General features: G+C 37.4%; 1 protein-coding gene across 2 annotated transcripts in view; it reads right to left on the reverse strand.

The window, feature by feature from the left end:
• Positions 1–27,408, reverse strand: part of LOC115217052 (transmembrane protein 87A) — a 71,370-nt gene that overhangs the window by 30,579 nt on the left and 13,383 nt on the right. The window contains exons 2-4 of one of the 2 annotated variants that reach the window (XM_029786631.2): positions 9,192–9,252; positions 4,925–5,028; positions 625–738 (exon numbers count right to left, since the gene is read on the reverse strand). In XM_029786631.2, the coding sequence (XP_029642491.1) occupies positions 625–738; positions 4,925–5,028; positions 9,192–9,252 (279 nt within the window). Of the gene's footprint in view, positions 1–624; positions 739–3,339; positions 3,345–4,924; positions 5,029–9,191; positions 9,253–27,408 lie in introns of those variants that run through there. The other variant, XM_036507430.1, reaches the window with a different exon arrangement.

The following is a 27,408-nucleotide window of genomic DNA, read 5'->3' on the forward strand; positions in this document are numbered from 1 at the left end:
TAGTCAAAGTTACTATTTTGGGGTTGCATTGATTATATAATCATTGTTTAATGATGATGTCTTCAAGCTGGTGATGAACCTGCAAGAAATAGTAGCCAAATCTCCCTCAAATTAAATTGTTGTTTTAAAAATATAATCCTGTATCAAAATGACAGGATGGTCACAACTGGAATGCCTTTGGTTATAAACCTGCTTTATCAGAGCTAAGCTGAGCCAAAACAACAATATAATAATCATCATTAATTTTACATATGTAACTTTCTATTAACTTTTGTTTCTTTAGCATGTGTTTGAAACTAATGTAGCAAGGTCAATATTTATGGTTACAAATATTAAGAGACAATAAACACTTCTAAAATCCATATTTATATAAATTAAATCAAAATGCATAAACTGTCCACTCAGATAACATGAGCCAATAAAAAAAAACCTTGAACTGACCACTCATGCTAGAAATAGCAGCTAAATATCTCTCACTTTTTATCAGAGTTGACTTATGGACAAGTAACAATAAGTGTGGTCACAAATATGTGATCAAAATCACGTTAACTGGAGGATGCAACCAAATTACTGATATTTCTAACAGACTTGTGCTTTACAGACTTAAATAAAGAAAATGCTTACAGGCAAAAACATGGGACTTTTGCACACCATGGGAAGTGTTTTATTCGAAGACATCTCAATCTTAGAGAGGCCGGTACCAGTATGGACAGAGTAGGATATATATTGTGATTGACTCTAAAAAAGAGAAAATTTTAATTAATAATAAAAAATAATATTTTTTTAATTACATGTACAGACTGTTACATTGCATTCTTCTCTAAACAATCAAACACTACAATCACAGAAGTATTAAAAAATAACTATTGAATACCAAACTGGTTGAACAGTCTGTCAGATGAAACTAAAGTCCTAGTCACAATACACACATACACATACAATAGACCTAAGTATAATATTAAGTCACCTCACAATCCAATGCACTGTAACTTCACTGTGTTATGCTACCCACCAGTACTCTAATTTCAACCACCTCTATCATTAACCCTTACATACTCTAACCTTCATCTTATCACCCACCTCTACTTTTGTCTACCTATAATTGACAATCACTACCTTTTTCCTAACCACTTCTACATATCCTTGCCTTCTTCCCATTATACTCTTGCTCCTTTCACATTCTCACTCATTCTGGTCCTTCTGATGCCATTATTCTGTCTCTTCTTTCTTGTCAATTCCTTTTCTCAGTTACCTGTACTAATGTAGGTTATCTTACTAAGTACTCTCTATGACTACTTTTACTCTTCTATCCCCACCTCTCAAATACCCATTTCTAGCCTTTCCATTGTCATTGTTCCCTTTCCAAATTTAAATTTACTACCGACTGTCCCCACTTTAAAGTGGTTGGCTAAATGACTAGAGATAGTGGAGTATTATAAAGTTGCTTTAGTCCTGTCTCACCAAAAGCTATTCAACTTCTCTAGTATTAATGCCATGAGACTATGCACCTAGTACACTCTGAAAAGTGACTGGCATTAGGAATGGCATCCAGCCTTAGAAATCAACTCAAGTGACATGTGTGAGCACTTGATGTTTGGGATCTGAAGTACCAAATGATGACCTGTTCAACTCATGGCAGCATGGAAAGTGAATGTAAAGTAATGATTATACATTTATACACACACATCTATAGAGATACATACATTGATATATATATATATACATACACATTCACAGGCTTCTGTTCTGTCTTAACCAAATTCCATCAACCCAAAAGTATGATGCAAGACACTTTCCCAAGGTATCATGCAGTGGGACTGAACTAAAAGTAGTTGTAAAGTGAACTTCTTAACCACACAACCAATAATTATTTCACAGATCTTTTCCCTTTTCCCTTTGAGTGAGGAGTAATTGTGTGACATTTGTATTAAAACTGCAATGCTGCATGGTAGTGAGATGTGAGCCTTGAATGCAGAGAACTTGCAAAGACAGAAAAAAGCCGAAGTAACCATGTTCCATTGGATGGGTAATGTAAGTGTGCATGAAAGACATATGTCAAAGAAAAGAACTGGAAATAAGAGGAATCAGTTGTATTGCATAGGGAAGAAGATGGTGGTGGTATGGATATGTGATGCATATGGATTAGGACATACCAAATGTGTATGTGTGTACATGTGTATGTATGAATGTATATATACGAGTATAAGACTGTATCCATTATACTTGTCTCCTTCATTCATACATATATTTATGTATATACATTTGTATATCTGCAGGTGTAGGTGTGTTTGACAGGCAGGAGGGTGCATTTGTGTGTATATATATATATGCACCCCTATACAAATACAACTCATATGTATATTCAAGTTTTGCGGTGAATGTGAATGTGTTTACAGTTTATGTTTTTGCGTATGTATTATTATTTGTATAAATGTCTATATATCTATACGAGGATGTATTTATACGTATGTGCATGTGTGTATTTGTACATATATATGCAGATGCGGAGTTTTGTATATCCGCGTATGTATGTGCATGTATGCATATCTATATGTGTGTATGTTTACATGTGTATAGAAAAGTGTGTGTGTATATGTATACGTGTATGTAAGTATATATATATATATATATATACATACATACATACGCATACACACACACACACACTGCAGCCACTTGTCAAACAAGGCACCATTCCTACATTTCAATTATAATAATAGCAGAAAAGTATACATGTTGAACAAGAGAGAACACAATAAAAGCACTTTGTTTGAATGCTATACGTTTAACTCCACTTTGTTGAAACTATTCTGACTAGCTACCTGGTTTGTATGTATATACGTGTATGTATATGTGTGTACAAATGTGCATATGCAGATTCTATGAACAAAGTTTTACTTTCTCCATGCCTATTGGAGTAACATCCCTTTATTCAACGGTTTTTTCAGAACTTTTTTTGTTTTAATAACTGATGAGATGCTAGAGCAGACTTCAGCCCTGACATCCGAAACTCTGAGGTTTATTATGACAACTAACTGATTATCCTATATTATATTTATAGATAAATTCCTCTATTTACATAATATCAAATTCTCATTCATTCTTTTGTTGTCATATTATTATTAATACACACACACACACACATACACATACATGCACAACTGGGCTCTTTACCCAATTCCCCTACTCCTCAAGTCACACCAGTGCCACTACCCATCACCTCTCCAACTGCAGTTCTTCCTTATCACCACTTTTCTTACTATCCAGGACCACTTGTTATCAATCCTTCAACCATTACTACTATTCTCTGCACCAACATTTCCATTAATCATGCACCACCACATTATCTCTCCTATCCCTCTGCATGTTCCACACTATTGGATATTACATACTCCCCTACTGGTCCCAATCTTCCTACTTATCTCATACCTAGAAGGTCCACCATGATGACTCATCACCACTATTTTTATCACTTTCAAGTTCCATCTGATCACTCCAATTCTCCCTCTTCTGAAATGTGAGTAGTCATATAGCTCCTCTACAGCAAGAAACTTGTTCTGCTCAAGTTATTTTTTTCTTCTCCTTTACCTATCTCTATTCCTCATCTAGCATAGAATTTCCCCCTTGGAGTTTGTGGTTATGAAAGTTGCATAGCAACCTCATGAGTGCTGATGGTATGAAATAAGCACTCAGTTCCTACTGTAAAGTAGTGGGTATCAGGAAGGGCACGCAGCCATAGAAACAATGCCAAAGCAGACACTGGAGCAAGATTAAGTCCCTGGGCCCACTGGATCCTATCAAACCATCCAACCCATGCCAGCATAGAACATAGACATTAAATGAGGATGATGATGTTTATCAGAGCTACTATAAATTTTGCAGTCTTTGTTGCTGAGTGTTATGGTGTCATAACATGGTGAGGAAGGTAACATGTATAAAATAAAATAATAAAAATTATTAGTAAAATCCACAGAAATGCTTCCATTAGCTTTTGACATATAAGTAAAAGTAAAAATACAGTAACATCTCAATAAAACAGCTATAGAACCAGAACCAAACACTTTTATTTATTTTATTTCATTTATTTTTTTTTCTGTAATTCATTTATAATTTAGTCAGAAGAGAAATGCTCATGACCTTTAAAAAAAGGGACTCTGAAATTAATAGGGATGGAGATTAGGTCATAACTCATGGGTTATCTCTCAAACCAGGTAGCTAGTCAGAATAGTTTCAACAAAGTGGAGTTAAACATATAGCATTCAAACAAAGTGCTTTTATTGTGTTCTCTCTTGTTTAACATGTATACTTTTCTGCTATTATTATAATTGAAATGTAGGAATGGTACCTTGTTTGACAAGTGGCTGCAGTAAGGCTTTTGTAACCAATCGTGTGGTTGGTTGTCCAATGTTTTAACTCAACATTCCCATTATAGGCGCAGGAGTGGCTGTGTGGTAAGTAGCTTGTTTACCAACCACATGGTTCCGGGTTCAGTCCCACTGCATGGCACCTTGGGCAAATGTCTTTACTATAGCCTCGGGCCGACCAAAGCCTCGTGAGTGGATTTGGTAGACGGAAACTGAAAGAAGCCCGTCGTATATATGTATATATATATGTTTGTGTGTCCGTGTTTGTCCCCCTAGCATTGCTTGACAACCGATGCTGGTGTGTTTATGTCCCCGTCACTTAACGGTTCGGCAAAAGAGACCGATAGAATAAGTACTGGGCTTACAAAGAATAAGTGCCGGGGTCGAGTTGCTCGATTAAAGGCGGTGCTCCAGCATGGCCGCAGTCAAATGACTGAAACAAGTAAAAGAGTAAAAGAGAGTAAAGAGTATTATATCTCTCATAACATGACAACAGTAGGTTTTTGTCAATTTGATTTAGCAAATGAAAAGATGAAAGAAATGCATAGGAAATTACTCACCAAATTATCTCCAATCAAAGGAAGTTCATTAGCACAGGGAAAATACTGCAAAGTCCACGCGATGCTCAGACTGACAGGTTCAATGGACCCTGGCTGGCAGGAAACTGGGAGAAGGTAATAAATAAGACAAACAAATGTCAGTTTTACAAATAAAATAAATGGTTTAGCTGTACTGTTTGCTAAACTCAAGTATTGTTATATGCTGTTTTTTTTTAAAGAGCATGATATATAACCATTGAGTTAGAACTCCATATATTTCATTACACCTCAAAAACAGATGCCTGGGGAGAAAATGTGTGTTATTACACAGATAATTCCATGTCACAGGTTTGTTGGCTATAACAGGCATATAGCATGGATATTAAGTACAAGACAAGTGAATATAGAATTAAATTATTTAAAAAGTAATTTATAATTCAATATTATATTCTCCCATTTTGTACTTGATATGTGTGTGTGTGTGCATGCACGCATGCATGTGTGTGAAGTAAGTAAAAGGAAAAGCCTTTTCTTTAGGTGAATTTAGCTAAGGATAATGGACCATTAGACATGACAGATGTGGTGATATTTATATCTGTGAAAAATGTTTTTTATAACCTCATAAGTGCTGGTGGTATGAAATAAGCACTCAGTTCCTGCTGTAAAGTGGTAGGTATCAGGAAGGGCAAGCAGCCATAGAAACAATGACAAAACAGACACTGGAGCACAATTAAGTCCTTGCACCTAGATTCTGGTCAGTTAGGATTTCCACATGCAATGAGTATGTAAGTAGTAGTGGGTCAAAAAACACTGACCCAACTCACCCCGTTACCATATGTAATATGATAACATATATGAGGTCTGATCAATAAGTATCCAAATTGTGGCCAAAGTAACAAAGCACACAAAGTGAAGTTGCTCAGCAAAAATTGACCTTGAACTCTGCTCTGCATGCACACTAAGTTTTAACGTTCTGCTTGGAAGGAAAGTGTGTAGTGTGTGATTGTCACATTGACCGTGACAGAAAAAGTTGTCATGGCAACACCAGCTCAAAGGCCTATGCAAAGTTGCAGAGAATGTATGGAGAGGAGTGTATGAGCTGTGTACAAGTGGTTCAGATGTTTCCAGGATGGCTGAAAAATGTTGGTATTGACAAACATTTTGGAAGACCAGTAACCAGCAGAATTGAGAAAAACATTGCAGCTATGCATGCAGCAGAGAGTGGAAATCATCGAATCACCATCCATGGGTTATCAGAGGATGTGCAGATTAGTTACAGTTCAGTTTAGTCCATTATCACTGAAGATTGGGTATGAGAAGCATGTCTGCCAAGTTTGTGTCAATACTACTTTCAGCTGACCAAAAGGATGGGTTTCAATTGCACAAGATATTCATTGTGTCGAGAACGATGAAAACTTTTCAAAAACTTTGCATAGGCCTCTGGGCAGGTATTGCCAAGCTTTTGGCAAAATTTGATGCAGATTCTCTGGTCAACTTTCTCTATCGTGGTCAATGTGATGATCACATGCTACACACATTCCTTCCAAGCACTGTTGTAAATAGCGGTAGTGAGCTAGAACATTAAAACTTAGTGTGCATGCAGAGCGGAGTTGAGGTCAATCTGTGGCAAGCAGCTTCCCTCCATGTGCTTTAGCTTCACTACTTATGGCAACAGTCTGGATACTACGTACAATGGCTGTATGGGCAATTTAAAGCTTGACTAAGGATGATACATTAAGTTTGAAATTCAGCAACTGTGAATTTCAGAATTATTTGTTGGTGATTGTATTCTATTTTAGACCCAGGTCAGCTCTAACATAAAAGAGATTTCACTCATGATCATCACATAATTTATTCAGATATAGTCTGACTAAAACTACATTTTCAGTGTGTCCTTTCTTTTTTTAAAATGGTAGGTGTGATCTGAGGCAGCATTGGATGCTACTTTTAGCAGGTTGAATGACCATGTAAAAGCTTTCTCACTGGCTTGATCTCTTCAGAATTAATCAGGTATGCAACACAAATACATTAATGAGAAAACAAAATGGATGAGTAGATAAAATGTTAAACATCTCACTCATGAATGTGGTTTCAAACCACATGTCATGTCCTGGGGATGGATGCTTTTCCCTATGTTCTACATTACCCCAATTCACCTACCTCTTGGGAACAGGTATGAAATAATATGGTAATGTTACTGTGATAGACTGACATGCAATCTATGGGAGGATTCATTTCCTATTCTCTTAGTGTATATTATGAAACCACAGTTAAACACAAACACTCAAAAGCTTCTCAAGTCTTAAGTGATATTTACATTCACAACTCTGTTGAACATGCCATTTTCTTTTAATAAGTGACCGTATATACAAATATGAGTTAACAATAGTGCCTCTACATGGTCATTTGACTTACTACAAAAAGCAGCCAAAATTTCCTTCAAATCACACTGTTCTTTCTTCTTTGAGACAAGCACATGCCTTGCGAGACTATGGATCTACACCTGGAAAGTTCCTCTTGAAACCACAAATCTGAACAAGGTCTTTTATGGAGGACAAACATCTTATTTCTTTACTGCCCACAAGTGGCTACACACAAACGGATTAAGTCAATTATACCGACCCCAGGGTGTAACTGGTACTTATTTAATTGACCCCAAAAGGATGAAAGGCAAAGTCGACCTCGGCAGAATTTGAACTCACAACGTAAAGACAGACAAAATACCGCTAAGTATTTCGCCCGGCGTGCTAACGTTTCTCCCAGCTCGCTGCCTCATTCATGCAAATCTCCCTTCTCTACACCACTGATATTGTCCATAAGAAAAGCAAAGATGAGTACAGCTTGGCAGCATCTATGACAACAATGTGGTCATAGATATCACCATCAGGATGCAACAAACTGGAATAGACACAATAAGGTATGCCTTCTGACACTCAAACAGTTTAGTCATTGGTATTTTTTCAACACTGAAAGAATGAAAGGCAAAGTCAACGCCAGCAGAATTTGAACTCAGAATGTAAAGATGAATGAAATTCCATTAAGCAGTTCTTCTAAGGTGCTAATGATTCTGTGAGCTTGAACTACAGTAATAATGATGATGATGATGATAAATATAAATGTGTGTGCATGCGTGTTTGTATCAACATTCAATATCAATAAAAATCACTTGCTAGACAAAATGATAATTCAAAGGAATAAACAAGTAAATTTGTAAATTACATGAAAATCCTCAATTACTCACAGAATATTTAGAAAGAGGTCATATCATGTAAATCAAATTTGGCTTAATTGATTGATTAATAGCTTGATTTTATTTCCAGCTAGCTTTTTAATGCACTCTGCAATAAACATAACACAAACTTAACCATTGATCTCACGCAGATAGCATCTCTGCAGTATTTCTCTAATTTAATTTTCCTATGCTAAACAGTTCTCAATTTTGCATATTTCCTTACTGAGTATTTCATGACTATTTTAGTAAGAAAGTGAAGTCCATACATTACTGATGAGGTCATAAAACTGAAATATGTTTGGGTTTAAATAGATAAACATTACCCATTGGCTAATATTTTTTTTTAACTATATAATTATTCACTATTTAATCTCTTTGCATTAAATACATTAACACTAGCTTAACTCTAAGCCCCAAAACTTCATACTTTAGTTTTCATAAACTATCTTGTAATCAAATATTGGTTTTGTGTTGCTACCAAGTTAGTATTTCTCATGTGTGTACACATAACTATGGCCCAATATCACACACTAAAGAGGCTTCACATAAGAGAATTTGTTCAGTCATTTGTTAGAGAATTTTATAAATCTGTAATAGATAACAAGATGGGTTAGTAAGTATATTGTTGTTATTGTTGTTTAGCTCCATGTCAGTTCTGATAGATGGTCAAAAGCAATTTAAGACAGGACTATTCCATCTTTTATTCAGATATAGTATATCCTGGGCTACATTAATTAATGTGTCTTTTTTGAAGGTGGGAAGCTTGAAATATGTAGGAGATTTGTCTGTTGTTATTTTATCATGGTCAAACAACCATGTAAAGCCCCTCTCAAAGATTTGTAGAAAGTATACAATGACCTGGTATGATGGTATGAGTGTAGTAGGCTCTTATAAATAATGAAATGGTATTATAAATTCATTTGTTGGGTTTGCATAGCGTGGGAACTGGTTCACGCCATAGCTGATGTCTTATAAATTTGGTGGAGTGGAGTTGGTGTGTTATGCACTAAGTATGTACATAAATTATTAGTCAATAAAGGAAAATAATTCACTTACTTTTAACATAAATTTTAGTTTGGTTATATGTTGTCTTTACAAATGTGAATTTGGAATTACTCTGCAAAAGAGAAAAAAGAAAACATTGAAATACTTGAACACTGAACAAAATCCACAGTGGAGATATTTAAACAACAGTGAATAATAAAGAGATTTTCCTTAGCTTAATAGTACGGAATGCCTTTTTAGATGTGAACCTAGCTATGACATGTACCTTCACTGAGCAGCCAAATTACTTCCATAGCTATTTAATAACAAGCTCTCCATATAACTGTAAATATGAAACCTTTTCCCAACAGCATGGACACAAGTAGTCCTCACAACAGTGTATCATGACAGTCAGAGCTATGTAGCATTTATGATGTAAGCAGAAAGCAATCAATTAATGCTATAACCATAGAAACACCTGTACAAAAACAAATTTAAAACAATCTTTTACTATCAATCTTTTTTGCCAAACTGCTAAGTTATGGGAACATAAACAAAATAACACTGGTTGACAAGCAGTGGTAGAGGACAAACACAAAGACACACACAGATATACACATATATTACAGGCTTCTTTCAGTTTCCATCAACCAAATCCACTCACAAGGCTTTGGTTGGCCCAATGCTATTATAGAAGATACTTGGCCAAGGCGCAACACAGTGGGACTGAACCTAAAACAATGTGGCTAAGAAGTAAGCTTCTTACCACAGCCATACCTGTGCCTGTATACTCTGCAGATGTAGGGGATTGAACCCAAGGTCTTTTGTATACTAAACATTTTCCAATGCTCACGTGACCAACTTCTGAAAGGATTTATTGATAATGTAATCAACTTCAAGACATTAATACTTGTTTCATTCACACTGTCACTGAGGACAAAAGGCAAACATCAATTCTGGAAGGACTTGAAATATGAACCAACGATGAATGCCTTCTCAGTTTTCACTACTGACCTAATTTCAAATTTTAGTACAGGACCAGCCAATAATTTTACTGGGAGGGAGTTAGTTGATTGCATCAGCTTCAGTACTTGACTGGTATTTTATTTTATCAACCTAGAAAGAATGAAAGGCAAAATTGACCTTGATGGTATTTGAACTTGGAATGTAAAGAAGAATCAGAAGAAATGCTGCTCAGGATTTTGTTTCACATGCTAATGATTCTGTCAGATCACCACCTTACCTTCCACTGACTTAATAATTCTTTCTACTAAGGCGGCAAGCTGGCAGGAATGTTAGTACACTGGGTGAAGTGCTTAGTGGCATTTTGTCTGTTTTTATGTTCTGAGTTCAAATTTCACCAAGGTCGACTTTGCTTTTCATCCTCTCAGGGTCAATAAATTAAGTACCAGTTGCGTACTGGAGTTGATCTAAACTAGCTTTGCCCCCAAAATTTAGGGGTCTTGTGCCTAGAGTAGAAAAGAATAATTCTTTCTATTTATTGGCACAAGGCCTGAAATTTTAGGGGAGAAGTCTACTCTATTACACTGACCACAGTTCTCAACTGGAATGTATTTCATCAACTCTAAAAGGACGAAAGACAAAGTCAATCTCAGTGGAATAACCACTGACTTAATAATGAAAACAGTAATTAGTATTATAAACTGAACTCAGTTTAAATTGTCATTGAGCATAAGACAGTCATAATCGAGAAAACCCATAATCAAAGTCATTCTAACTGTAATGATATCTTAAAATTAAAATATTAGTCATTGGCTGACCAATTTTTCCTAATTATATAATTATTTGAGTTTTCTGTATAATGATCCCTACATTAAACATATTACCATTAAGTCCTAAGACTTAATTTGCACTTTTCGTTTTCACAAGAGATCTCTCTATATATAAACGGCAGTTTGTCTGTGCGTGTTTCTGTGTGTCTGTTTGCTTGTACCCTCACCCTGACCACGGCTTTCAACCGATTCTGATGAAACTTGACACACACATAGCCCAATGTCATAATTCAAAACTAACGCAGCGAAAATTTTGAAAAGTTCCCCCAGTTCTGAAAAAAATCGATAAATTCGACATGGGGTCGAGAATCAGAAACACAAACCGCAAACTGTCTAGGGGACGCAACTCCACCTTTTTTAACTAAAAAAAAAATTTACCATCATTTTTTTCCATTTTTTTGGCTATAACTCTCTAAAAATGCTTTATAGTTATTTCCCTTACAAACCTGAGCAACGCCGGGCGATACTGCTAGTCTAGTAATAAAATAATGATTTTGCCAGGCTTTCAAATGAGAAGTTCTCATTTGCATAGGATCAATACTATACAACAGAAAAGTTTTCATCCAGAATTTCTTTAAGACATTTGTAGGGGACTTTTATAAAAATGTAGTAAATAATGGCTCGTTGTCATGTGTAAGTAGGTTAATAAGGATGCTGGCATTTTATCTATCTAAAACTACATTGCCTAGTGTGTCCAACCTTTGTTAGGATGGTAAGGTATGACCTGAGGGAATTTACAAGCTATTATTAGCAAGTTGAGCACTTCGTAGAAGTTGCTCTTTGGCTTGTCAAAATTTTACTTGATTTAAATAGTAGAAAGTGAGGAGCAGAACATTCACAGAGTTTCCCATTACTCCTTTTGGCAAATACAGTAAAATAACTTTTTTGCTGGGGAAGTCTAATAAGACCAAAACATGCCCCAAGTTATCAGCTGTACTTGCCAAAGTGATTGAAATGTTATTAATTACTGAACTAATACTATCTTTTCCTCCCCACATAATTATTTTTAATTAGATTTTTTTTCATGTGCATTGCATTAAACTTAACTAGATACTTTGTGCCAGCACTGGGGCTATAAAACCATTGTTTCTAGGGAGTTCATAATTTACTCAGTGCCTATTTGTTTTTTTATTTTCTGACCTGTCTAAGAAATTCAAGACATTTAACTTAATCTCTTGATGATAATAAAACGTGTATCCTAAAGAGGAAATTATTTTTGTTATGAGAAAAATAAGTCTGTGTGTGTGTGTGTGTGTGTGTGTGTGTGTGTGTGTGTGTGTGTGTGTGGTACAGGTATGGCTGTGTAATTAAGAAGTTTGCTTCAACACAGTTTCACTGCAAGGCAACTGGGACAAGTGTCTTCTACTATAACCCCAGGCTGTTCAAAGGCTTGCGAGTGAATTTTGTAGACAAAAACTGAAAAAGCCCTGTCATATATATATGTGTGTGTGAGTTTGTGACTCTTTATCTTGACATCAAGTGACAGTTCTAAATAGATATCATCAAAGAAGTGATGTTATTCATTTCATCTTTAATCTATCTAAACATAACTGGCCATGGGAAAAAAAAACACCATTTGCCTGAAACCAAGTGAGAGTTGGTAGCAGGAAGGGCATCTGTCTGTAGAAAATCTGCCTCATCTAATTTGATAGGAAAAGCAGACATTAAAATAATGACAAGTTATACATTGTGTGTGTGTGTATGTGTGTGTGAGAGAGAGAGAGAGAGAGAGAGAGAGAGAGAGAGTGTGTGTGTGTGTGTGTGTGTGTGGTGTGTGTGTGTGTGTGAGTGAGCGAGAATGAGAGACAAGTGAAACAAACGTCTCAGAAGCTTTGTTCCAGACAGAAACAGCAGGAGCTACTCAGAGGTTTTGCAAGCTCTTCGAAATCTATTGCAATTTTGGAAACTCTTCCTTGTTATAAGCAGATATTTCAGGGTCACAAGCATTTCACTAGTTGCAGTGGCAGTGATTAATTTACTCCAGATAATTCTTCTTAAGTAAATCTACGACACAAAATAGCTAGCCTAACAACTAGCACTAATACTTACAAGGTCAACACCACAACTATGCTTTTATTTTGAATTATTATTTGTACATTATTGGTGTCTCCTTTACCACTTTTGAATGAAAAAACAGCTGTACTGAATTTCATCCTGGAAACAACCCACAACTCCATTTTTTATTTACCTTTTTTGTTTTGGTTCAAAGAAAGTTGCTGTAATTAAAGTCTTTATTTAAACTATGTCAATACAGATGAATCATTGGCTTTCCTTTCTTGTCTGACATGTCATCTTTCTTTGAAAGTCGTAATTCAATTAATTTTTTTTATTATCTAAGAACATTTTGTCGATGTTAAATATGATCCCAGACTGATAACTGGACCACTGTTGGACTAGTGGTTGTGAGATTTCTTGCAAAAGATAAATAAGAATATGTCTCAAGTATTTTACAACTTGGACAGTCTACCTACAATGGTGAGACTTTTCCCATGAAGCACAAGCAAATCTGTTCAGTGAAGCAGTATTCAGTGTTCTCTTTAAATAAGAATCATAATGAAACTTAATATCAGAAGGAAATAAGTATCTTACACACAGATAACACCGTTAACTAGTGACTAAAAGGAACAAATAAATTATACATAAGATGACAATATCTGCAGATGGAATCAAAGTTTTTTTATAAGAATTATTTATAAATTAGTTAGTAAAGATAAGATTCATATTTCCTAAAGAGAGATAAATGTTTGAGCGAGTGTTGGATATCTTCATATAAGGAATGTTTAAGAGAACAGGATTGTTGTATACTACTTGGCATGGGACTTTACAGAGATGACACAATAGAGCAGAATGACGAGATAATGAACAGGCAGTTGAGGTAATATATTTTAACTGGGCCTAACCGGACACTAATCAGTTTGTGCCAGTCACTGTCAATACATCAGGTGTTCTCAAATCCCATACAACCAATTTTCTCCGCTAAATTAGGATAACAGTAGATAATGAGAAATGAGTCCTGCAAGGTGGAGTGGCTGCTGCAATGAGTATCGGTGGAAATTCTCTTTGGCAATGCCATTGTGGTCATTACCATGGGGCGCAGGTGAGCACACCATTTGTTCTGGGGTGTGTAGACCATCACTCCTCCCCTCCATCTTCCGCTGCTTTTCTCCCCTGCTTTTTTTTCATTCTTTTCCATTTTTATCTTCCATTTTTTTCTGTTCCTTTGTATTTAATTGTTATATTTTAAAATGTGAACTGTTGTATAATTGACTTTAAATAATTACGACAAACATAGGGAAATACTGTGTTTATACATGCACAATTAGATTAATCCATACATAGAAAAGTTTAACCATGTAGATTGTTTGGTGTAAATGGTTGATTTCTTCTTAAAAAAAAACATTGTATTTGCTAAGTAGCACTGGTACACACATTTTGTCTAGAACTATGGTTTGGAGATAGCCTGGAAATACTCTATAGGGGGTGTATCTTAAGGTAAGTCATAAGTCTGAATTGAAACCAATCAGTATACTGCTATGCAATTTTGTTTTCTTTAACAAGTTAATCAGAAGAGGAAGAGCTGTGTTCTTGATTAAAATGAAAGTATCTGACATTACAATAGAGAGATGTCATTGTTTCACTTTTGACACGTAATACTGAAATAGTGGAGAAGATATGATATTGCTGTGGGCTCGCACTAGGCAAGAAGTTAAAAATTTTTTGGCCTATGACACTACATGGACCCTAAGTAAGGCATGTGTAAAATCTGAATGAAATTGGTTGTGTAGTTCTCAAGTTTTAGGGATTCACACAGACACACATTCTCATCTTTATATATATAGAAGATGGAAATACCTAAGAGATTATCAAACATAATGAAGATCAGAATTTGTGGTAACTTTGAGGTTTTACTTGTGTGTTGTTCATGTCTATGGCAAGAGGGGCAATTCTATTTCTTTGATATGTGTAGAGATTGTACCTTTGCTCTGTTGAAAGAGACCAGGTTGTTATGTTGTTTAGCTGCAGGTTAGCTTTGATCAGAGGCATTCTAACCATGAACTTCTTGTCTTTCTCTCAGCAATAATATATGCTGTTTGAAGGAGATTTGACTGTTATATCTAACAAATTGACTAACCATGTAGAGACTCTCTCATTGGTTCAGGAAGTAGCTAATTATATAGTGGATATAGTGAGGTATTAGAGTGCAATTAAATCCTTTTTGCTTTCAAGGCTCTCATGGTAACTGTATTAGAAACAGATAGGGACAACTAAGTCAGTGCATGACAGCTTTGATTTTAAAAGGATATTTATTAGATATGATTAACAATCTGGAACAGAGTTCTGATGTTGACAAGCAAGCAGCTCTTTCTGTACATGTGTCAAGAACTATCTACTGTTATCAATGGATTATAATTTTACAAATTGTCAATAAAACAGGTACAGGAATGGCTATGTGGTAAGAAGCTTGCTTCCCAGTCACATAGTTCCAAGTTTTGTCGCACTGTGTAGCACCTTGGGCAATTGCCTTCTATAGAATGTCAGCTGCAGGTCACCTACTATAGAATGTCAGCCCACTTGAAGCCCAATTTTTTCTTGAAGCTATTCAAGAGGAACATTAACCATGTTGATTTCATCTGTCTTGGAAAGCCTGTGAAAGTCATGGTGGGAACCCTTTCTGTCAAACCAGAAAAAAACAAAAAACAAAACGAAATGCCATGATTTATCTCCTGTGGGAATTAGGTTAATGACACAAGATTTTATATCATCAAGGTTATGCAATTAAGTGGAATCGACAGAAATAATGATGAAATGTCAACCCAATATGCAATCTCCTTTAGAGATGGTTATGTGTCATCAACAGATATCTGCATAGAAAGAATTGCACAGGATGATAATATATTGAAGGTAAATTTCAGAAATGTTGCAAAGACAGTTACTTATAATGGGAAACTGAAAGAGAATACATAAAAAAAAAAAAAAAAAAAAAAAGATTGAAAATATGATGTAGTATCTTTATATATAAAACTGAAATGCGTTTTCACCGCTTGGATCGCTTTCAAGGCCACTACATCCCATCGGATTCACTCCAAAATTTACAGGGACATGTAAAATGAGGTGACGATGCCGTGGGCTATCTTAAAAGGTGTCGTTGCTAGGGCCAAAAACCCACTTTGACAAGTCCACTCCCGTTCTTTAATGTGTCTGTCTTCCTCAACTCACTCTCGCTATTTCCTCTCTTCCCAGCACTTTTTCACTCACTCTATTTCCTACCTTCCCATAACTTTCACTTATGTATCTGTCTGCATTCATAGAGAGAATTATCATCGCCACAACCAACACGTGACAACAAATATCTATTGTCTGCCTGTCAACGCGCTGATCGAGCAAATACAAACAGAACACACCAACATGGTTCGTGTTCTGGTGATAACATAGGTTTTTCGTATCTATTACATTTTAACATTTATTTAGAACCCTGCAAATTTTTCGTGCTAAATTTTCATTTTTTACTACTTTATTATTTTTTCTTAAATTGATGCTTTTATTAAAATTAATTCTAATTGTCTGGGTTAACAGTTCGTTTCCACGGAGGATATGGAAATTCCTATTACCCGTCAGAGAAATAACTCCAGCAGCTCACAACTATTTCAACAAAGACAAGGTTACCTGCTTACCAGTCGAATTCAGTGTCAACGCTCACGTATGAGAGAGACTCCAACACACACACACACATATATACATATATATAATGTGTGCATTATGTGGTCAGTTGAGCTGAAAATATGCACACCTATGTTAAAAGTGCTGGCAAGTTTGTATGACAACTATTTTTTTTCCTCAAATGAAAGGCGTGACCTCTAGGACAAAATTCCTCATCTTATAAAATGTGGCCCCAGTAGACCCGAATGAAATCGGGTTATATTAACCAAAATGTGAAAAGGGGTCTAAATGGGGCTGGAAGGGGATTAAAATTTAAAGGAGCGGGTGTTTAGCAATTCTCTGTTACATCAAGCTAAAAAATTTGCGCCAGCCTTTTAATCGTCAATGTGTTGCCATCCATGATGAAGAAGTTTTGAATGCTTGCCATCGCGAGTCTACTGTCGTGCGAAAGAATCACTTCAAAAATTGGTGTTTACCAATTTTCTTTTACATCAAGTTCAAAATTTTACACCAGCCGTTAAACTGTCAATACGTTGCTGTCCGTTGTTAAGAAATGCCAGCCATGGTGACTCTACTATCCTCACATTCAATCCCTTCAAACTTTGGTTTCCAATATTTTATTATTTTTATTCAGCTCGCAAGTTCGTCTGTCCCTTTTAAATGTTAGTGTTTTGCTGTCTGCCTTGAAGCAGACCTTTCCGTTGCCACTGCCTGATATTTATGATTGATCTTTCTAAATATTTTATTTCTCAACTTACTCAAGATCTTTTGTTGTTTATAAATGCGAGAGAGATAGTTAAAGATAGAGAGTAAGAGAAAGCGAGGGAGAGTCCGAGAGAAAGGAAGAGTAAGAGAGTGGGAAAGTGAGAGGGAAAGGAGAGAGAAACAAAGAGGGAGAATCATCATCATCATCATCATCGTTTAACTTCCGTTTTCCGTGCTAGCACGGGTTGGACAGTTTGACCGGGCCTGGGAAGCCAGGAGGCTGCACCAGGCTCCAGTCTGATCTGGCAGTGTTTCTACAGATGGATGCCCTTCCTAACGCCAACCACTCTGTGAGCGTAGTGGGTGCTTTTTTTGTGCCACCGGCACAGGTGCCAGGGGGTCTGGCAGCGACCACGATCAGTTGGTGCTTTTTACGTGCCACCAGCACAGAAGCCAGTCAAGGCGGCGCTGCAATCCGCCATGTTCGGATGGTGCTTTTTACGTGCTGAAAGGAAGCAACAGAAAGTAACAACCACACTCTTACCTGCACGTAGAGCGGGTCACCTTCAGCTAGTATTATATATAAAATCTAAACAAAAATGCTGCTTGGAATTCTTTGGAGTGGTTGTTCTAACCTCCTGTCATATATAATACATACACACACATATATGGGACTTCTTTCAGTTTCTGTCTACCAAATCCACTCGCAAGGTTTTAGTTGGCCCAAGGCTAGAGTAGAAGGCACTTAAGATGCCTCACCGTGGGACAAAACACAGAACCATGACGTTGGGAAGCAAGTTTCTTATCATACAACAATGCTTGCATCTCTCTCTCTCATATGTGTATATATATGTGTGTGTGTGTAAATATATATATATATATATATATATATATATATATATACCCAGTGTAAGCTATGGACACATAAGAGGTGCAGCAATGTCAAAGGTAGGCTAACTGGGAAGATAGTTTTTGTATGTGGCAGATGCTCAGGAGCATTAACCTCCGAAAATCTGCAGAAAATAACTTCAGTCACTTTCCAAGGGGAAAAACTAGAAGTAGTTGATAGCTTCTGTTATCTAGGTGACCAAGTCAGTAGTGGGGGTGGGTGCGCTGAAAGTGTAACTGCTAGAATAAGAATAGCCTGGGCAAAGTTTAGGGAGCTCTTACCTCTGCTGGTGACTAAAGGCCTCTCGCTCAGAGTAAAAGGCAGACTGTATGATGCGTGTGTACGAACAGCCATGCTACATGGCAGTGAAACATGGGCCGTGACTGCCGAGGACATGCGTAAGCTCGTGAGGAATGAAGCCAGTATGCTCCGATGGATGTGTAATGTCAGTGTACATACTCGACAGAGCGTTAGCACCTTGAGAGAAATGTTGTACCTAAGAGGCATCAGTTGTGGTGTGCAAGAGAGACAATTGCGCTGGTATGGTCATGTGGCAAGAATGGATGAAGATAGGTGTGTGAGAAAGTGCCAATCCTTAGCAGTTGAGGGAACCCGTGGAAGAGGTAGACCCAGGAAAACCTGGGACGAGGTGGTGAAGCACGACCTTCGAACTTTAGGCCTCACTGAGGAAATGACCAGCGACCAAGACCTTTGGAAATATTCTGTACATGAGAAGACCAGGCAGGACAAGTGAGCCCAGCCCACTTATGAATGCCTTTCCTCCCTTGGACACAAAGACCTGTTGAGGCAAGCGAAGTCGATATAGAACCTCATCCGACGACAGGCACCCATGCCAACCCCCCCTTTGCTTGCGAAGACATGTTGGGGCAAGCGAAATCGAAATCGAAGTCAAAATCGAATTGAACCAGCCAGGATCCCTGGTCTGGTGGTACGTAAAAAGCACTATCCGACTCGTGGCCGATGCCAGCGCCGCCTCCACTGGCTTCTGTGGCGGTGGCACGTAAAATACACCAATCTGACCGTACGACAGGCATCCATGCCAACCCCCTTGCTTGCGAAGACATGTTGGGGCAAGCGAAATCGAATCGAACCAGCCAGGTTCCCTGGTCTGGTGGTATGTAAAAAGCACTATCCGACTCGTGGCCGATGCCAGTGCCGCCTCCACTGGCTTCCGTGCCGGTGGCACGTAAAATACACCAATCTGACCATACAATAGGCACCCATGCCAACACCCTTGCTTGCGAAGACATGTTGGGGCAAGCAAAATCGAAATCGAGTTGAACCAGCCAGGATCCCTGGTCTGGTGATACGTAAAAAGCACCATCCGACTTGTGGCCGATGCCAGCACCGCCTCGTCTGGCTTCCGTGCCGGTGGCACATAAAATACACCAATCCGACCGTGGCCGTTGCCAGCCTCGCCTGGCACCTGTGCAGGTGGCACGTGAAAAGCACCCACTACACTCACGGAGTGGTTGGCGTTAGGAAGGGCATCCAGCTGTAGAAACACTGCCAGATAAGACTGGAGCCTGGTGCAGCCTTCTGGCTTCCCAGATCCCCGGTCGAACCGTCCAACCCATGCTAGCATGGAGAACGGACGTTAAACGACGATGATGATGATGATGATGATATATACATACACACACTCACACAGCGTAACCCACTTATATATGGTTTGGCATTCATGGTCCCAGTTATTCACAGAACTAGTAATTGTGGAAACCACCACATATTCGCGGAATTGTAAATATTGTCTGCAATTTTTTATGGCTTTTTGGGGGGCAATATATATTTTTTTACACTTTTTAAGGCTAAATTATTAATATTAATATTCTGTATTTGCTGACTTACTGGATGCTTCTTCACAGCTGAAGCTCCCTCTGATTAGAATAGATGCACATCATGTCGTTTTATTATTTTTTTTAGATACAAGGACACTGTATCTTGTATCTCTTATTCCTGCTTTCAATCAAAGCTTGCTAATGAGTGTAGTGACATCTATCTATATTTCACACGTACACACTCTCTCTCCCTCTCTTGCTGAATTTGTCTCTCAACACCATCAACCTCTCATTGCAAGAGAGAAGATTATGTTGGTTTGGACATGTGATGCATAGGAATGAGGACAGCTGCATAAAGAAGTGCCAATCACTGAAAGTGGATGGTACCTGTGAAAGAGGGAGACCCAGGAAGACATAGGATGAAGTAGTAAGGACCAATCTCAGGAAGTTGGGCCTCATGGAGGAAATGACAATGGACCGAGATGTCAGGCAATATGAAGTTCTTGAGAAGACCCGCCCACATCAGTGAAAGGTTAGTTCTAGAAGCGCTGTGTGTCCCACCCACACTTAACAAGAAATCTCACACATTCTACCACAACAAACCAAATTACGTCTCTACATCTTCTACCACAACAAACCAAACTACATCTCTTCTCTTCCTCATATTTCCACTTTATGTACTATGATTACCTCCCACACCCCAATCTTATCCTCTTGGCCCTGTGCCACTGTATCATTGCTCTCCACTTGCCCTCGACCTGTGTGTTCTACCCACATGCCCTGTCTCACTCTATTATTGGTATCTGTGTATTTTCTTTGTGGTAGCACACCTGTTTCTGTCTTCATTATAACCTTTCCTTCTCCTCCAAAGCCTCCTCCTTTCTTAAAAGTTTTTTTTCTTTTTATGTCTTGCAAGTATTTGGTGACCCTGTTAGTGCAGGTGCCACTTAAAAGCACCCAATCCACACTGTAAAGTGGTTCGTGTTCGGAAGGGCATCCAGCTGTAAAAACCTTGCCAAAACTGGCCTCGCCTGTGCTTGTGTCACATAAAAAGCACTAAGTCCACTCTGCTGAGTGGTTGGTGTTAGGAAGGGCACCCAGCTGTAAAAATCCTGCCAAAACAATCACAAAAGTCTGGTGCAGGCTTCAGCCTAGCCAGCTCATGGTACCATCCTGCCCATGTTAGCATGATGATGATGATATATAGATATACAGTGTATCACACCAGTATTACTTGTGCTAGCGATGACAAATCAAAGATATTTACAACACAAAACTGAACATTGATTTTATAGCAGTGCTTTTTAAAAATCATTGCTACATTTGATCATACACATTGTTTATTTCAACAGGATAATTTTTAAGGTCATGAGCCAATATAACCTCATTGAAATTAGGTTACTTGCTGGTCGCGCTCTCTCTCTCTCTCTCTCTCTCTCATTATTATTATTATAGTATAGATTACTGTACCTAGTGGTAATACAAACTAAATTTTTCAAAACCATGGTTATTTTAATCTCTGCTCAATTTTCCATTGGTGGTATATTAGACATATTAGATGCAAAGAAGACTTTTTTGTAGGTTTCTTTTTTTGGAAAAACTGCATCCAGTAGCTATCTCCAGTATTTTGTTGAGTACTGGGTTCTTTGAGGTGTGTTATTAAAACCCTAAGATGCCGCCCAAATGCCCTACACCTTCTAAGGCTTCTGGCAGTGAACCTAAGCGCCAGAAAAAGGTTATGATGCTCCATGAGAGGGTACAACTGCTGGCAATCAAACAAATGTCCAACCTTTTAAGGACAGCAAAGAATTGCAAGAGAATGTAAAAGTTATGCAGCAATAGGCCGCTATTATGTTGTCAATGAAAGCACCATACGATACATAAAGAAGAATGATGTGATCAGGCCTACTGTAACAGTAAGTTTCTGTGAACATGCCAAAAAGATAACAATAGTGAGAAATAAGCACTCTGTCAGGATGGAATCTGCCCTGGCATTGTGGATTAGTGACTGCAAGATGAAAAACATCCTCATGAGCGGTAACAACATCCACGAGTAAGCTCGGAAATTATACCAGCAGTTTGACAGAGGAGATGGAGCAGAAGGCACCAAAGAACTGCAACCAGAACCACTGACAGCACCAGAGCCCAAAGATTTTCAAACCACCATTTCCAGAAATGGTTTAAAATAAAAATTATGTTTCTCTCCATGGAGACATAGCATCAGCCAACAAAGAAACCATCGAGAAGTACCTCGAGAAACTTCGGGCAGATCATCAAGGACAAGGGATATAAGCAAGAACAGGTTTTCAATATGGACAAGACTGGCTTGTTCTGGGAGAAGATGCCTTCTAGAACATACATCATGAAGGACGAAGCCAGAGCCGCATGATTAAAGCACGGAAGGACAGAGTGATGGTAATTATGTGTGGCAATGCTGCTGGCTTCATGATGAAACCAGGACTTATCTACAAGTCCACAAACCCGTATCCTTTCTGTCTGTCTGTCTGTTTGTCTCTCTCTCTCTCTCTCTCTCTCTCTCTATATATATATATATATATATATATATATATATATATATATATATATATATATATATTATATATATATATATATATATACACACACACACACATATAAAAGTGATATTTCCACTCATAGGATTATAACTGGCAGAATTGTTAGCATGGTGGATAGAATGCTTAACGGTATTTCACCCGTTGATATGTTCTGAGTTCAAATTGCACCGAGGTCAACTTTGCCTTTCATTCTTTTGGGATTGACTTGGCCTTTCATCCTTTCAGGGTCAATAAAGTAAGTACCAGAGAAACACTGGTGTTGATATATTTGACCAGTCCTCTCCCCATAAATTTTAGGCCTTGTGCCTATAGTAGAAAGGATTATTGTGTCCAACATTTGATACTTGCAACAAGAAATCATCACAAGAATAAAATTAATTAACTGCTAAAATATTCAATGATATAACATACTCTTTACCACAATATACACCACATCATCAACCAGAAGGAAAAATGTGAAGCATGGCTTTAGACTGGATGGAAATAGAATGTATTCAGAAAACAGGATCTGTGTGTACTTCATGCCTTGGGTTAGCTCAAGCTGAGATGAATAGAGCTACTACACAACAACAAATATTAACCTGGTAATAACAACAACTGTGCATGTGTGTGTGTGTGTGTGTGGTGTGTGTGTGTGTGTGTGTGTGTGTGTGTCTTGACACATCCAAGTAGTTTATAATTTCTTTCCACATCTTATTTTTAGCTTTATAATGCTTAATTAGATCACAGCATGTATAAAAATAATTATATGTTTGGAGTTATTTTTATGGCTTCCAGACTGCCACCAACACTCTATCTGACACTATATGTTCAATCTTTTTCAAACATGCCAGGATGACAGAATTAACATAATTTTGGTTTCTTTTCAACCAACCATGAATGAACTTGGCTCAAAGACTTAATCTACTACCCAGATCTGGTTGGTCTCATGCTATCCCCACTCAGGTATCCCTTACTTATTTGTCAACCCCCATCATCATCAGTACCATGTTGCAATGCAACAGTCAGGACATGAACTGAGTTTGTTTCCAGCTTACTTTGATATATCAAGATGGATGACTGAATTGTTAGGGTATTAACCAACGATTGGAAATAACTTGGCTGTCCATATAGGTCTGAATATATACCATCATCACTATCATTATCACCATTTTATGTCCATTTGCCATGTTAGCACAAGTTGAATGAGTTTCAAATTTTCACCATTCATCCCAATCCACCATCATCTCGTATGCACAGCATAATTTTTATGGTTACACGCTCTCTGTATCACAAACAGCCTTTATAGCATAGACTGGGTGATTTTTATCATGCCACCAAGTTCAGAGAAGTTCTCATGGACAAAATTAAGTAATTCCACAACAGCTATGTCTTCTCTGTTTTGTGGTATATAATTCACAGCTAACAGTGACAGCAGTGTGGGACTGACAAATATTTTGTTGGTTTGTAATGTTGAGTTCTAATGTTGCTGGCATAAAAGTTGCCTGCAACAAGCTTATCTCTTAAACAGAAAAAAGTTTACTTCTCATCTGCTTAATGCTATGCAAACTAGGCTCAGGACCAGCATTTAGGATGCTTGTAAGGATGCTAATAACAGTTTTGGTAGTCATTGTAATAGAACTTGGTAAGACATAGTAAAGTAATGTGTGTTAAGTTTCAATTCCTCAAGATACATTAGCAAATTACAGTGTCATGATAAAAAAAAAAGATGTGTAATAGCTGAATTTAGAATGAGGTTAGTTACAGATGCTAGATGGTTGAATAATTAAGAAGTTCACTTTGCAATCACAAGGTCCCAGGATGAATTTTATTGTGTGATGTCTCGGGCAAGTGTATTTTATCAAAGCCTAAAGTGAGCCCAAACCTTTTGAGTGAAATATGTAGAGAGAAATCATGTGGAAGTCAGCTAGATGGATTGTACTAGTAACTTAAAGGTCCAGCCTTGTGATACTGTGTTACAGGGATTCTGTCTGAGAATTACATTAGGAGTAAGTATGTCTATGGAATATTCAGACACTTATGTTCTAATCCAACAAGCACATAGTTTAGTTGATTAGAACAACCGATGGACATCCATTACTTAATTAGTTGAAGTTAAATTATGGTGCATATCCAATTAATGACTTAACAAATTTTGAGACTTGTTGAATATGTCATTAGGATTTCCTTATTAGATCACCAGCAAATATCACTAACTGAAAGCAATATACAAAGACATTTCATCTGAAAAGAGTAGCTTGTGACCTAATTTCCTGAGACAAGTCAAGCAATGAAAAGTACAAAAGCAATTTCCTGCCACTGCATCAATGAATAAACAGGCTTCATAAAAGCCAGTATTTTTACCTCATACTTAATGATGCTAAATAAAGTTGAGTTAAAATGGTATTAAACAAAGAAAGATAAAATGCCAAGCCATACATCGTTTCTCTGCAACCATGTAAACTAAGGCACACAGAATTAGCTGTTCTTGTCATAGACAGTGAAACACCTGCTGCAAACATCAAAATCCCCAGTGCCATAAGTTAGTTCAATCTACACACAGAGCTAAATCTGTATGTGTGCACGTGTGTGTGTGTGTGTGTGTGTGTGTGCATATGTGTGTATGATGCTTATTTTTAATCAGCAGAAAGTTTACTGATTAATAATGAAGTGTGAACACTCATGATTTTGTTTTTCCAGGTTGTTCTACCAAACCTGTATATGTACATGAGTGTGTATGCATGCATGTATGTGTGTGTATATATATATATATAAAATTATGTGTGTGTGTGTGTGTGTATACATATATATATATATACACACACACACATACATAATTGTGTGTGTGTTTCTTTCAATAGTAGCCTGGTGACAGCTTTGTTGAAGGAGATTTATTTTTATAATTGGAAGCTTTTCCAACTACTAAATGATCAAACATCCCAAGTAAACTGAGGCAACAAGAGTTATATCTTGGCCACATATACTCTAATTCTGGTAAATAAAATTTGAATGTGTGACCATGATGCCTATAGTCCTACAGTGGTCGTGGCATGTATTTATTTAATACTAGCAGAATTGCCCGGCGTTGCTTGGGGCTGAATTGCTTGAAAGTACTGTTAATGATTGCACTGAATTATGATGATTATTCAGGCAAATATTGATATAAGTTTACAGTGGGAGATAAGGACTTAACGATCAAACGTGTGCCATTGCATTGTTTTGGGGGAACCAAATTTCTGATGAGCATTATAGGGGCACCAACTTTAAGTTTGAGAAAGTGTGGTGGTAGTCCGGGGTGCTCAAAGGAATTGAGTACCTCTATTGGATAGTTGATGACGTCCTCTGGGTCAGGAGTTGTATCGATAGACTGATATACATAGACTTCCCCAGGAATGAGTTTTAGCATTTCATCATTAATATGGTGAACAGTTTTATTCCTCGGGGCCAGTATAGCCTTTTTGCCAATCCAATCCATATTCTGATAATTAGCTTGTAGATCTGGGAACACTGCATCTCTGAGATCAGAAGGCGTCTTAACAATGGTACAAATGGAATCAATGGCAATATTACCATTTTCATCCCCTGGTATTTTGCCTTCGCCAAGTGCAAGGAGGGTGTGAGGAAATGCTGCTGATGTGATATTACGTCGCATATGAGCACGCATATTGGTGTGAAGTTTGAGAGTTACTTCCCTTTATTAAAAAAAATATGCATTAAAATGGAAAAAAATGATGGTAAATTATTTGTAAAATCATAGACTCATCGTAGACGCGCGCTAATACCCAGAAGGGCTCGATATGAATCACGACTATAAGATACCCGCTTTTGGTTAAACTGCATCGCAAAATGTGGGAGTAGTTAGGAATCTAAATCGGAGTAGACAGACACACAACCTTTCTTTTATATATAAACTAGCAGTATCGCCCGGCGTTGCTCGGGTTTGTAAGGGAAATAACTATATAAGCATTTTTAGAGAGTTACTTCCCTTATAAATTCGGGCTTTCTTAGCCATTTTTGTTTTGGTGTCTTCAAGCCATGAAGTCGTTGTTCTAAAAGAACGCTGGTCTCCTTCACAACGCATTACGACGTTGATTTCTTTACACTCCCTTCCCCACAGCTTCACGAGGGAGGGAAGGGGGAGAAGCAAACAGGTGCAGCTGTGAGCGTGGACGCCAACTCCGCCGCCATCGACACACGATGCATTTTATGCATTAAAATGGAATAAAAAATGATGTTAAATTATTTTTAAAATAGTAGACTCATCGTTGACGCGCGCTAATAGTCAGACGGGCTCGATATTAATCACGACTATAAGATACCCGAATTTGGTTAAACTGCACCGCAAAATGTGGGAGGAGTTAGGAATGTAAATCGAAGGGGACAGACACTCACACAACTAGAGTTTTATATATATAGATATTTTCGTCCTAAAAAACTTTGTATGGATTGAATGGTTACCTCTATGGAAATATATACACGCACATTATACATACATGTGTGTATAGATGAATATATAAATACATTTAAATATCTATATACACTTTTGGGCGATCTTTCTGTTTCTTAGAGTTAACTTTAGATCTTATTTTCGTCCTAAAAAACTTTGTATGGAGTGAATGGTTACCTCTATGGAAATATATACACACACGTTATACATACATGTGTGCATAGATGAATATATAAATACATTTATATATCTATATACACTTTTGGGCGATCTTTGTGCTACTTAGAGATAACTTTAGATCTTATTTTCGTCCTAAAAAACTTTGTGCGGAGTGAATGGTTACGTCTATGGAAATATATACACACACATTATACATACATCTGTGTATAGATGAATATATAAATACATTTAAATATCTATATACACTTTTGGGCGATCTTTCT

Source organism: Octopus sinensis, linkage group LG11, assembly GCF_006345805.1.
Source record: "Octopus sinensis linkage group LG11, ASM634580v1, whole genome shotgun sequence".
Taxonomy (NCBI): domain Eukaryota; kingdom Metazoa; phylum Mollusca; class Cephalopoda; order Octopoda; family Octopodidae; genus Octopus; species Octopus sinensis.